The sequence below is a fragment of the Sander vitreus genome, chromosome 23 (assembly GCF_031162955.1).
Source record: "Sander vitreus isolate 19-12246 chromosome 23, sanVit1, whole genome shotgun sequence".
In the NCBI taxonomy this organism is placed as follows: Eukaryota; Metazoa; Chordata; class Actinopteri; order Perciformes; family Percidae; genus Sander; species Sander vitreus.
In genome coordinates this window covers 12,813,400-12,827,533 of record NC_135877.1, presented here as the reverse complement: position 1 = coordinate 12,827,533, position 14,134 = coordinate 12,813,400, and the positions used below count along the sequence as shown (strand labels likewise).

General features: G+C 39.6%; 1 protein-coding gene across 6 annotated transcripts in view; it reads right to left on the bottom strand.

Annotated features, from left to right (window-relative positions):
- Nucleotides 1–14,134, bottom strand: part of wnk1b (WNK lysine deficient protein kinase 1b) — a 97,000-nt gene that overhangs the window by 30,344 nt on the left and 52,522 nt on the right. For 5 of the 6 annotated variants that reach the window (XM_078242663.1, XM_078242667.1, XM_078242664.1 and 2 more), the window contains exons 4-11: nucleotides 11,715–11,935; nucleotides 10,255–10,412; nucleotides 6,833–6,921; nucleotides 6,042–6,181; nucleotides 5,678–5,757; nucleotides 5,159–5,437; nucleotides 4,881–4,950; nucleotides 4,110–4,303 (exon numbers count right to left, since the gene is read on the bottom strand). In XM_078242663.1, the coding sequence (XP_078098789.1) occupies nucleotides 4,110–4,303; nucleotides 4,881–4,950; nucleotides 5,159–5,437; nucleotides 5,678–5,757; nucleotides 6,042–6,181; nucleotides 6,833–6,921; nucleotides 10,255–10,412; nucleotides 11,715–11,935 (1,231 nt within the window). Of the gene's footprint in view, nucleotides 1–1,145; nucleotides 1,452–4,109; nucleotides 4,304–4,880; nucleotides 4,951–5,158; nucleotides 5,438–5,677; nucleotides 5,758–6,041; nucleotides 6,182–6,832; nucleotides 6,922–10,254; nucleotides 10,413–11,714; nucleotides 11,936–14,134 lie in introns of all 6 variants that reach the window. The other variant, XM_078242662.1, reaches the window with a different exon arrangement.

Genomic DNA, 14,134 nt, shown 5'->3' with positions numbered 1-14,134 from the left:
TTGAAACTGGTTGCACTTCATTCGCCATTTCTCTCTCCCCTCATTTCCTGTCATCTCTCTACTGTCAGCTATCTAATAATCCTTAATTGAGTTTCTGTAACTCTAAAGCAAAAATGTTGTTTACAGAAATTGGTGTACTATCCCCATGTCATTCATTCTCAATTAACCCGCATTTATGTTTTGGATACAGCAACTTTCTGATGCCAACAATTTGTACTTGTAAAATTACCCCTTTAATAATTTGAGCTGTCAAATGAACAGTTTTCCTGTTGGCAGATGAACATGATATTAGACATTTTTATCATAGAGCAAAGATAAAGGTAAAGCCAGTCAGTCTGTATTCAATATGAACACATGGTGGTCTAACAGCCAGCAAAAAAAAAAAAGAGTGAAAGAGAGGCGGATGGGTAAAATGACAGACTCACAGCAGTGTCTGAAAGTAAACTGTTTGATCACTGAGGTCATACTTATCTACTTACTCAAGATAAAGGTGCCACTTAAAATGCCTTTAATTAAGAATATACTGTAGATGTAGCATTTTACCACTGACTTAATGTTGCCAAAGTACAGTATTGCTCAGCCCACACAATTTAAACCTCCTTGCTACATAGTAAGCTCAGCTCTCATTATACTGTAGATGATTTTATCAACATGTTAAAGACAGATACTGCTTTACTAAATATCAATATTCAGCAGAGGAGGCTAAGAAGGCTGCAGTGGTACTAAACTAGTTTAAGATCTCTTTTCAAGTGTGCATTTCATCTTGCATTTTCTATGAAGTAACAAATAAATTACAATTTCTGATTCCACGTAGTTGATTACTGCTTTCTAAGGCTAGTTGTACAAAGCTGTGGCAAAAAACTGCGTGAGAAATGCAAGCTGTTTTATTAACAGTCCTTTGATTCAGTGTGTAACCCAGCAGTTTGAACACATTACTGTTATTTGTATAGTACATTGGCTTTGTCATAGGTCACTTACAATGGCACTGGGCACTCTTCTGTAAATACAAAACAACCACCATGTTTTAGCAGTTTTATCTACTTTCAGACACCAGTGTGGCCCATATCCATAATCATTCTCTCTCTCCCTTCCTTTCTGGTTGTCACCACCAGTGTGGCCCCTGGGACTTAAGACTGTGAACCTACAGGGGTAGAGAACAGGGCAGGTAGGCTGGCCCTCCGCTGCCTGGCCCTGGGCAGAGAGGAGGCAGAGTGAAGGGGTAGGACCGTCTCCAGGGCCTTGGAGAGGCGCCCGGCAAATGTGTCCCTCTCAGCTGCGAGAGGCATGCATGAGGAGGTGGTGGTGTAGGAGGATGAGGAGGACAGGTCTGGAGGAGGGGTGGAGGGCTGCTTTGGAGGAATGGCCAGGGGCGAAGGAGCATGGGAAAAGAAGTAGGAGGAGGGGGGGACGCAAACAGACATGCTACGACTTCGACGACAGCGCAACGCAGACTGTAGGCCGGGGAGGGGTGATAGAAGAGGGTGGCACCAACATGAAAAACAAACACAAAGAAATTTAAAAAACACACAAAATGACCTAAACATAGAAAACAGCGGTAAAATTAAAACACAACCAAAGGACACACACATTAAAAAAGTGAAGTTGAAGTGAAGAATGCACACACAAAATCAATAATATAATGAACACCAAAACAAATTCCTTGTATGTGTTAAAAAACGTACTTGGCAATAAAACCTTTTCTGATTCTGATTCTGAAAACGTTACCAAGTAAATACTGATACTAAGAAGTGAAAAAAAATACTTCCATAAATAAAACTTAGTACATAAACAAGCAAAATGACACTTCTTAAAGTATTATTAAATAATTAATATAAGAGAAAAACTAAATCTGTAAATGGAAGATGATTGCATCCATTGCTTTGTAGCGGTAACCATTACATGTCCTATATCATACTGGTAAGAAAGGTATAACAACAACAGAAAGAGCACAATAACACAAATGAATTACAACAACACAAATAAAATATGAACAAATGCAGTAAAAACAAATGAAACAGAACAATGACAAAAGAAACTAAAAAGAATTCAATTTGAAACAAAATAAAAAACAAAAACATTCAATATTACATAAAAGGAGAGAATAATGGTTATTTAAAGCGTAACTCTTGCCAAAATGCAACCTAGGGTCTTTTTGTGAATGTACCGGAGTCAAACCTTCGTTTAAAAGCATATTTAGGACGGAAACGCCACTTTTAAGATTCACCGTATTCTTGTTTTTCGGTCAAATGGCCTTTTGAATGGGAGTGCTAGGGGCACTACTATGATAGCATCAAAATCGCTATTTTTAAAACACTAAGAAGGCTCGACACAACATGAAATTTTGCTTGAAGTATCACCAGGGGCTCTACACCTTAACGAAAGCATTGAGAACATTTTTTGTGTACCCAGAGTTTACTAAAATTAAAGGTTTTGAACAACTCACCGTAGCTCTTGTTGTTTCCGGCTGCTACCACCTCGGCAGTCAAACCGAGTTTTAGTATATCCCTTGTGCACCGGTGTAGTTCAGGTGTAGAGCCCCTGGTTATACTTCGAGCAAAGTTTCATGTTGTGTCGAGCCTTCTTAGTGTTTTAAATATAGCTATTTTGAGGCTAGCATAAAAGTGCCCCTAGCACTCCCATTCAAAAGGCCATTTGACCGAAAAACGAGAATACGGTAAATCTTAAAAGTGGGGCTTCCGTCGTAAATATGCTTTTAAACGAAGGTTTGACTTGTGTACATTCACAAAAAGACCCTAGGTTGCATTTTGGCGAGAGTTACGCTTAAAGATATTCAATTAAGTAGTTATTAAATGTGACAAACTAGGTTGTCAGTAAGTCAGTTTGTTTACAAAGTTACAGTTGATGAGGAAATAAGCCTATTGAGAAATCTCCCAAACCATCATTAAATTATTCAATCAATCGGTCTACAAACTGAATGATCATCCAGTTGAACAACATCCGGCAGTATGGGTGCTGGTAAACTGGAACTCCAACAAGAACATTTGTAGCCAAAAGGTCACCAGATGGAAAAGTCTAGGATGGGAAATTCCAGAAGAAATGCTCGCCTCCTCATTAGTAAGTACTTATTAAGGCGCCCTTGAGCAAGGAATTTGACTCATCTGCTGCTAAAAGCTCAACAATTGAGGATTATGGTTAAAACAGAAAGTATGCTCAGCAAACATTCCCTGAGTGAGTGAAGAAAGCTAAATTAAATCCAAGGCCATAAGAGAGAACCATGCTTAGTCAACATTGTGCAGATATTCAATACATCGGTATTCAAAGAGTGAATAGACAGGCAAATAAACAAAAGTGGCATACTTCTAATTTCTGCCAAATGTAAATAAAACAATGACGTGTCGAGTTTCATCTTCAAATTATCTCTATAATGTGCATTTTCAAAAAACAGTTTCAGAAAAAGTCTACGAATTATCTCTTTCTTTAAATACAGTAAAAATCCAGAAAATTTTGAGCATACCGCATGGATAATTACATCATTCCGCCGATACCTGATTAAAATATACAACATACTTAATTAAGAAAACTACTATATTCTAGAAATAGGAAATGTAACATTTACTGAGTAAAAAACTGCATAAAAAACTGCAAGTATCATGGTTTACTATGCTGTTGGCATTTTATCCCACTTGTTTTTGTTCTTTCCTGAATATGATGCTTCTGCATGAGCAAAGTAAAAAGCATGGGGGTTGATGTGTTTCCAAGTCCTAGTTCCAAGCCCAACTACCAATGTAGAAATCACGTTTTAAAATATGAAAACAAAGAAATATACAACATAACAAAAATAATGGTTACTTAATAAACAACAGATGCAGCAACAGAACAAGGAGAAATAAAAACCCATCAACAACACTTGTGTATTTAGTTTAACAAATACCCGCAATTCCCAGCCTACTAACGAACACTGCAAACTTCATTCCTACTCACTCCCACTCCAAAACACAATGCAGTGCTCACTTCAAACGGACAAGTAATGTTCAGCACAGCTGTGAACTGTGCATAGCACCACTCACAGATGTGTTAAGCATGATGTCATAAGTGCAAGTGGATCCTACACGTGCGTTATGTCTAATTTAGATGAAATCACCACTCACCATTGGCTGCGGCGGCTGGGCGTAGCCTGGGTGCTGCTGCAAGTTAGCAGAGGGGGTGGAGGGGTAGGGGGTTTGGGGCTGGGAAGAGGGGTGGGAAGAAGGAGGGCAGCTGTACGACATGGCCAGCTGACCCAGGTGGGGAGAGTCTAAGGAGAAAACTGAGGAACCCTGGCCGCTGTCCAGACCTCCTTCAGCTGAGAGAGAGAGAGACAGAAAGAGATATGTTAAGACATCAGGAGGGTCACCTTTTCCCCTGTCTCCTTATTCTAATACATCTCAGTCTGATTCATTTCATCTTAATGTAAAGACTTAACAAAAGCTCACAATCAAGTAATTGTAAACAAAACTGTACTTCTACATGGGAATAATCTGTATATCTCTGCAGGAATTCTGCACTGCATTTATAGTAATTGTTCTGCTGGGTTGATAAATAAAATCTATCGGCCACAGTGGCGTACAAGTTGTTTATAAAGGGCACAACAACGTATGAACAACTTCAGTGGTATACAATTCAAAGGAATGAAGAATCAATAGTCAGTGCCAGTGTGTTTTCAGTTTACAATAGGATGACTGTAGATGGAGATGGATGCAATGGAAGTTGTGACCATCATGTCTCAAAGTAATCTTCAATCATACCTTACAGATGCTTAATATATTATTTTTAATGAACCACATATATGCATACCCAGGAAATAATCTAAGATCTGTGCTGAATGTGATGATGACGAGTGCTACGACATCGACTCAAATCTTCTTCAAAGTTTGTCTTACATGTGTGTGAGATGCCGGCCTGCTGATAGTGAAGCTGCTGTTGCTCCACTTCCGTCTCCTCTGCCTCTGCCTGCAGACGGACAAACACAAGCTGTGGTCACGTCCATGTGGTCCACATTCAAATGCAAAATTCTACAACTGAAAAAGGACCATGTGGACTCTGACTGCCAGGTGGAAATGCCTGGTACAAAGGTAAAAATTATACTAACAAACTGATTTACTAACAAACAACTTTTTGGTCTTGCAAACTATGCTAGCTAGCCTACTGTTAAACAAACCTGTGTGTGTGAATGTTTGAGTGTCTCTTGTTGCTGCTGTTGTTGTTGTTGTTGTTGTTGTTGTTGTTGTTGTTGCTGCTGCTGCTGCTGCTGCTGTTGTTGTTGCTGCTGTAGCTGTTGCTGCTGTAGCTGTTGTTGTTCAGTCTCCAATTTTCTCTTCTCCTGTTCTTCTCGTACCAGCTGCCTCTGTTCTCTCTTCCGCTGGATCAGAGACACGCGGTCCTTGATAGCCTTGGCCATGGTCTTATGGTCACCCTCAGCAACGTAACCAGACTCAACCTGGGTAGTTAGGTTAAGTCACAGAGATACTCTTTTTTAACAAACAGGCCACCTCCAACCCTTCGATTTGTAATATTATAATCCCTCCCTTTCCATCTCTTTTTATCAATATAGTTCTTTCCATCCAATATCCTTTCCTTCCGTCTATTCTCTTTTGCCTAAATCCATCCCTTCCTCCCACTACTCGTACCATCTTTCTACAGTATGCATCCGTCAGTTCCTCCCCTGCATTGTACATACCATTTCCTGGGCCACATCTTCAGGGACGTCCTTGTTCAGGTCAAAGGAGAACTCAATTGCTTCGTTGTCTTTGTATTTGCCTGCAAACAAGTTCACAAATGGCTGGTGAGGCAGCTGCCTCTCTGTTTTCTTTGGAGTAATTAAAATCTATGTTGTAAATACAATGTTAATGGTTATTTACTAAAATAAGTTCTTTGATTTTCAATAGCTAAATAGCGATTTTTAAGTAGCTAAGAAAAGCTGCTTATATTTTATGACAAGAGTATGTGTTTATGGGGATAACACTTGAATGACATATTCCCATTACAATTTTTTCCATATAGAAAAGATCTTAACTAGAGGAAAAAATACAATTATTCCCTGCCTTTGAGCTTCTTGACGTCTTCTATCCTGAGCCAGAGTTTGATAGCAATCATTTCCTCATCATCCTCTTCTGCCAGTTCAACCCTGACCCCCGTGTCCTCTTGGAAGAATGCATGGTTCAAGAGGATCTTTATGGCATACCTAGAGGAACAAGAGAAATAAACAGATATGTAAGAGAGGATTTAATTCTTGATACTACTTGATACCAATTTGTTTAAGACCACGATGCTGGTGATCCGAGCTGGTCTCCATCTGATAAGCTGACGGACACGGTATTTAATTTATCTGTTGGGAATCACAACAGTCTTCCACATAAATTCCACATTGTGTAAAAAATGATGGATTACAGAGCACCAATCATATGACTTTTCTTTACTAAGAGACCAAGTAATTCAGGCTGTGAAGAAAAACAAAGGAAGTGCAAGAGAGGGAGAAATAAGAAGTTTAGCTTTGGTTTAGTTTCTTAAGCAGTAGACAGGAGGGATCGTGGATGTTTTGGCAGACCCACAGCATGGGCACAGAGAGAACAGAGGACTTCTTATTTTTGACCAAGAAGCTGTTAATCAGAACAGGATTTAGAGAGAGGGTGATTTTGCAATCAAATATTACTGGGTATGGTGGTGGTATGTGATCTATTCTGTTTTAATAAAGTAAGAGATTGAATGCAAATGTTGTCTATACATCTCACACAGTCATGATAGAGAGTCCATATAACATCCATAAATCCGAAGGTATTACTAAATAACAACAATGCCGGGTTTGGCTTTAATAGTCTCTGTGTATGAGTCTCACCTTTCATCCTTGTTTGTTCTGATGCAGCCATCTATAATTTCCTTCACCTCAGGAATGGCTACCTTGTCAAAACTGCCAGGCTTCACTCCCTGCACACACACAAAAAGAAGAGCAGTGAAGACAAGGAACCTTTTAAAGAAAGACAGATGTCAAACACACACACAATACATCAATTCAATGCATTTTGAAAAAAATTGAAAAGGCATGAAGAACACAAGGAAGCCAAAGTAAAAGAGAAAAATAGATTTACAACGAGTGACAGACAGACGGACAGGTTTAAGATTTATCAGATAAAATGTAGGTAACTTACCAAAGAAGTACTGACAATAGACAAGTAGACTAGATATCTGTTTCACTGACAAATGTCAGAAGCAGTTTTTAGTTTAAACTACTTTGCTAACTGCTTGTCAGACTGACCGCCTACTTCTGCTGTTATCCTCCAGCTCTATCTTCCCTTCCTTACTTCTTCCCTACTTTCTTGGCCCGTTTCTCTTCTGCAACCCCCCCAGTTCACCATTACACAACATCTCTTTCTCTCTCTCTCTCTCTCTCTCTCACTCAGTCACTCACTCACTCACACACACACACACACACACACACACACACACACACACACACACACACAATTCCTGGGCAAAAACAAAGTTAGGACTGATGGAGGAAGTAATGTTATTAAGTCTGACAGAAGAAGGGATAAAGGAATGAGAGATACAGAGAATGCCAGATTTCAGTTTAATGAGGCTGATTGGAGGGCAGGAATGTTCCAGAAGGAGAAGAACCATGAAGTACGTCAACAACATTGTATATCACAGTATTAGAAGTAAATCCTCACAACCCTCTCAAAAGGGCCCTGCCTTACAGTCATACAAAATGGGAAATGGGTGCACATTATGATACAGAGCAAATTTCAAGAGTGCCTGTAAAAAGAGGCAGTAAGCCTTATTTTTGGTTATATGCTACAGTGTACATCATAACACAATGGAGTTTGTGTGAGGTTGAGAAGAATATTTAAAGCTATAGCGCATAGTTTCTGTCACCCCCATGAGGAGAAGTAATGAGAACAACACTGTTGGCGCGTCCACATGATACAAGCCTTCCGTGACCGCGCACCACCTCCACCCCTCCTCCACGCAGTTGCAAGTAGAAAAAGGGGACACAGAGGATTAAAAAACATGATGGACTCTTCGGAAGAGGTAATTATCTTCACTCGAGCTTCTGAGCGGGAAAGGCACCGGACGATACAATCTTCTGAACATAGCCATACTGAGAAACACAGAGAGTGTTGTGTGGAGCTGATAGTCTTAATTAGCTTTGGAGCAACTCATTTGGCAATGGCTTGAATGTAACGGACGTTCATTAATATTAAAAAGTTACGCACTAAAGCTTTAAATTCACATTTACTGCTTTATTTATGAGAGTTGCAGTTTAAACACATCAGGGCTTAACCTAGGTCTCTCTCTTTCTTAGAAACAGAGGGTGGAAAACTGTAAGGCTGAATTAGGCAGTGAAATTAAAGGAAGCAGGTGACTGGGACACCCTGGGGTTGTCACAAGGTTGTGTGCGTATGGGTGTGTGACAATAACAAATACAGACAACTGAAGTTGTTTGTTTGACTCAAAGTCTGGCTGACTGAATAAAATTATCTGAGAAGCATGATGTCCTCTCGCTTTCAATGTATGAGATTACTGCTATTAAATCACAACTCTAACACATCCACACAAACAGAGTTGGTGACCCAGAGAGGCTGAAGTCACCACAACTATCAAATATGTTGATCAAATTTGGGGTGTGATTTCAATTTTGTGTCAGTGAGATGAGGGAATAGAAAGAGGGAGGAAAAGAATAGGGAGGCAGGAGGGCCAGGCGACCATATGGATTGAAATATACTGTCTGGATTTATTCTTCTCATGGAGCTTCTTAAATCAAATTTAGAGATTCAGAGAGATGACAGATGACAGAAAGACAGAGGACGGTTTCTTTTCTCTCACAGTTATGGTTAGAGGCAATCTTAATCCAAATCCCTTTAATTTGAATTTTCTGGATGGGCACCAAAAGGATTTGATAAATTCCATTACTGAACTGAAAATTTGAACTGAAACTGAACATACAGAATTACAGCATGATATAATAAAACAAATCCTGAAAAAGTAACATTTGTCAAAACAAATCACAAGTGCTATTGCAGCCTTTGTCTGGCTATAATTAGTATATTTAAAAAGAAAACAGAACACATTATTTTTTTTATTTTGGGTATAAACATTAAAAGGAAGTTACAATTCAATTGTAATGTTGTTGTGTTACCAGTATGTAAGAGAAGCACTTGTTTTAACTGAATGTTTCACTCATCCATAAGCTCTAAACAGCAGCACATTTCCGTAGTATTACCAGCCAAATATTTAGTGATAATGGTGGTAATCCTTCCTTAGTTTGAAAAAAATATATCTAATTAAGTAAGTAAAATGTGCCCACATGTTTGAGAATCTGATTTGCACTGATTTTACGGCAACACAAGAATCATTTTATGTTTCCAATAAAGCTGAAATGAAAGCTGTGAAAAGACAGATAGATGCAGAGAGATAAGGGAGGCACTAGAGCAGGACAGAGAGAGAGATAAAAAGAAAGAGAGATTTCTAGTAAATTCCTCTGGTCCATTAACCATCACTGTCAGTCTACACAAAGCTGATCTCAGTCCTGAGAGGGGGGAGACAGCTCTCATCTGCCTGTGTGTGTGTGTTTGGTAATGGCCTCAGCAGCACTCCACTTAAAATAGCCTCTGATTGCATCCGTCGTCTGTCCCGTCTGTGTTTTGGTCATTTAAATTTTTAGCTGTTAACGGTTGATGCAAGAGTGTTATATTCATATTTTGTTTTCATTCATACATGTCTCATATTTCTCTGCATTTGTTTTCAACTTTCTCTCAGAGAAAACTCAGAGAAACTCCAGGGTTAAAGTGCCTTGCTCAAAGACAACACAACAACATTCTTGGGGAGGGTTTTTAAGGTCTTTGATCTGTTTTGACATTTCTGTATATGACATGGCTTGCTTGGTATTGCTCTCTAGTGGTGGAGAAAAACATGCAGCCAAGAAGTCTTTCCAGAGTGCTCCCGTTGTCCCTTTTGCAGGAGAGATCAAGGGAGAGAGGCGGGGAGGGAGAGAAAATAAGCAAGAGGGACTAATCACTGCAAAAACACAATCATATGACTGGATCTCCTGCAGCTCATGCTAAACTTATTAATGCAGTCCGTAAACAAGTATGGGGGGAGTGACCGAGAGAGAGCCAGAGGAGGGTTGAGATTAGAGACAAAAAAAAGCTGTTTGATGCAACACATGAATGTCCCAACTTGGTGACTCTGTAGTCATTCACAGCAGAGGAATTCAAAAGAAATTGTTTCACCTGTACTGTACAGGAAATGCAGACTTACACTAGTAACCCGTCTGTAGATCTGGGCAGCGTTTTGACATTCAGAGTAGGGGTACTCTGAGGTAGCCATCTCCAGCATACACATCCCGAAGGCGTAGACATCTACCAATTCATCATACTTCTCCTCATACATCTCTGGGGCCATAAACTCTGGGGTTCCTGATGAAAGGGAGAGAAAAAAAACAATGAACTATCACAGTACATTGTGCTAGGAGTGATGTTAAAGTCAACATCTTAAATGCTTTGTAACACAATATATCTGTACACTATGAGGTTTAAATAAGCATCATAGCTAAAAAAACAACTGTGTTTAGGGAATTTTTATGATTTAAAGGACAATTCCGGCACAAAATGAACCTAGGGGTTAATAACATATATGTACCGAGTCGAACGTTCTCTGGGATCTGTTTTCATGCTAATCAAATGTGTCTGTAGCTTGAAACTAGCTACCGCAAACCGGTGTTTAGCTGCTAACGCTAGCTTTCGGGGCACAGGGTAAATCACTATTTCTACACCACTAACAAGGCTCAACATAGCACCACATTTAAACGGTAGCATAATGAGGGTCCGTACATGTAAACCGAAGCATTGAGAACTTTGTAAGTGTACAGACAGTTTATTACAAAGATGGATTATAAAGACAGTAGTGTTAATGTTTACATGCGGACGCCATCTACGATAACAGTCATGACGGACAACGTGCAACCAGTAACCAGTAACATAGCTCAAACACAGCGCTCGTGATTCAACTGGTTTGAATACATTTGATTGAAAACAGATCCCAGAGAACGTTCGACTCGGTACACATATGATATTAACCCCTAGGTTCATTTTGTGCCGGAATTGTCCTTTAAACCATAAAGATTCCCCACAGCTGGATATTTTAAATTACAAACTCATTACTGGTACCCCATATTAGACTTGTTGTTTGTGTGCAAACACACGACAAGTCATGTGTGTTCATGCATACGTGTGTGTGTGTGTCTGTCTGTTTGTGGATTTCCAAATACTTGAGGTCTGCCTAACTACTACAAAGCAGCTGTGAGATTTACAAAGCATATCATTTTCGCCTCAAGTGCATGAGAATTTGCACAATAATGTACTTGTGCGCGAATGTGTATGATACCAGAATGTCTGTTAACTAAACTGAATGGCAGCCAAGTTATATTTTGGAACACAGCAGACACTTTTGACTCGACTTGAGTGTGTATTTTGTGCAGGGTGTGTTTTTGGTGTGTTTGCAGCCATCACATCTCCAGACAGCTTAATAGAAGACTGACTGGTGTGTATTTCACATTTCAAATACCTGCGGTTTGCTTTTACAACCAGACATTTAGAAGTAGTAAAATGCATCTACAGTAGCGTGTGTAGCAGTTCACAATGTGTCTGTGTTCATGTCTTTGCTTATACAAATTCGCAAATTATGTTTGTTGTTTAGTGGCAGTGCACATTTTTTCCTACCTATGACACTCTTGGCAAAGGAGGCCCTTTTTAGCGTGGCTAAACCTAGGTCCCCTATCTTCACCGAGCCCGTGGGCCCCGTGATAAAGATGTTGTCGCATTTCAGGTCCCTGTGAATGATGGGCGGGGTTCTGGTGTGCAGGAAGTGGAGGCCTTTGAGGATCTGTCTGCACCACGAACGAAGAACCTTGATTTTCATCACCTTGAAACGCTTCAGGTAGCTGCAGGACAAAGAAATCCCACATAAGACATCATGTCTTTAACAAAGCAAGATTAAATGTACACAATTAAACAGAGAGAAGCAGGTCCAACCCAAGCACAGCTTCTCAACACAATACCTGCCGACTAGTTTCCTCTTTGAAGGTCACTCCGTAAAGAGAAGATATGCATCTCATATCTCATCTGAAGCAGCATTTTATTTAGGTTTAGGGGCACTCACTTTGAAGAGTTTTGAATGTATTCTACATATATATTGTTATTGCAGGACACGAAAAACAATCCATGACGTAATTACATGTAACTATTTCAAAGCAAAGCATGGAGAGGCAGACAATAGCCAGATAAGATGCAGCAACGGAAACACGTATAATGCTTCAATTAAAAATGAAAGCTTACACAAGCAAAGGGGATTACGGTCAGACAATTCCATCTTAAAAAGATACATCACAAATACTCACACAGACACGAATGTCATAACAAAAGACAAGCAGTTTGGCAGACAATTTGGCGTCTGCATGGTTAGAGACTGACATTGCGCGCATGCCAAATAACCACTGGAATACTGAGACAAACATTTAATCATATTACCACTTAAAAACAGACATCTATTTTAATCTGGATACAAATAAAGAGCTTGATTCACAGTACAGTCAGTACTCAGGAACGTTATTCAGCAGGACTGAGAACATGTTTTAGACTGATATGTGTTTATTTATTTGACCATATAAAAAGGCTATTCTATTCAATTATTTTAGTCATTTTCACACTAAATAAAGCACAAATATCTCATCACATCATGTATATGTCACAGAGCATGTTCTAATGAAAGAATAGTAGCCATGCTAAAGCACATCATTAGATATTTTTTAATGTGGTTTCTAAGTGGGAGCTGCCCATTATCTATCCCCACTATCCCACTAGCCCAACCTGTCCCCCTGGCTGGAAAGTAAGGAGACACCCTTTGACTGCTCGCCAGGCGTTCACAGAGCTAACACAGATCCACACCTGTGGGTGATCTGGAGTCTCCAGTCCAACTCGTTTGTGTGTCTTTGGAATGTGGGAGGAAAATGGAGGAAACTCCACAGGATCAAAGGGAGGTCAGGACAGGAATTTCACTTTCAGATTTCACTTTCAGCCAAATAACTCAAACATGCAGGTGTCTGTATTTGTATTGATTCAATTGATTTGAAGAAAAGGCTTCAGTCGAAACTTCTCTTTAGGAGCTTTGTGAACTCATTCAAAATCCATTTGACTGTCACTCTTGATTAACTAATTCAATGATCAATGTATCAATTGAATTCTAAGCAAAGTGCTTCCAATTTTCTCCTGTCAGCTGGGGACTGTTCTGCCTTTCTCTCCTCAGCTCTTTATATGTAATCTTAGCTAAATTCAAGTACAGAGCGAAGACAGAGGATGCAGGGTTAGTCATCCTCTGATCATCCAGACCATGAGGAGGATTCAAAAGAAGATCAACAACGTCACAACTCCTAATTTTTTTCTTTTGATTAGTTGGTATGTGCTAATTTCACTGCATCACAGCAGGCTGAACAATTTGATATACTTGTTATTCGTTAAAGTACTTGAAAATTATCCTTTGGTCCTTGATTTATTTACTGCATTAAATTCAATGTCCGAGCTTTAAACTTAGCTCATACTAAATCTGCCAATTCTGGTGAATAACTGGCAGCTGACTGAACTGCCCAGTGACTCGGCAAATCTGTCTTAACTGGCAAGGAGCCGTTCAGACAACTCTGGACTCAGCATCACAGACCAATCTGCTCCAACCCAGAAGCAGACTGCTGGTAGAAGCTGCAGTTGTATACAGTAGTTGCAGAACCTGTGTCTTTACCAGAGTAGACTACATTCATTATCCAGTGGTATTTCAATACAATTCTAGTATTTGCTGCTACTTTATACTTCTACCCCTCTTCATTTAACAGGATAATATTGTAGCTCTTACTCCACTACATGTATTTGACAGCTAAAGCAATCATTTCAGTTGTCATTTATTGTGACCCACTTCCACCGAGATCACCTAGACTTGGTGGAACGAAGACCACACTAGGGCTGCATCTAATGATGATGACCATTATCAATTAGGCTGCAGATGATTTTCTCAAGTGATCAACTTATTGTTTGGTCTACAAATTGTCATCACAATTTCCTAAAGCTTAAGTTGATGTCTTTACATTGCTTGTTTT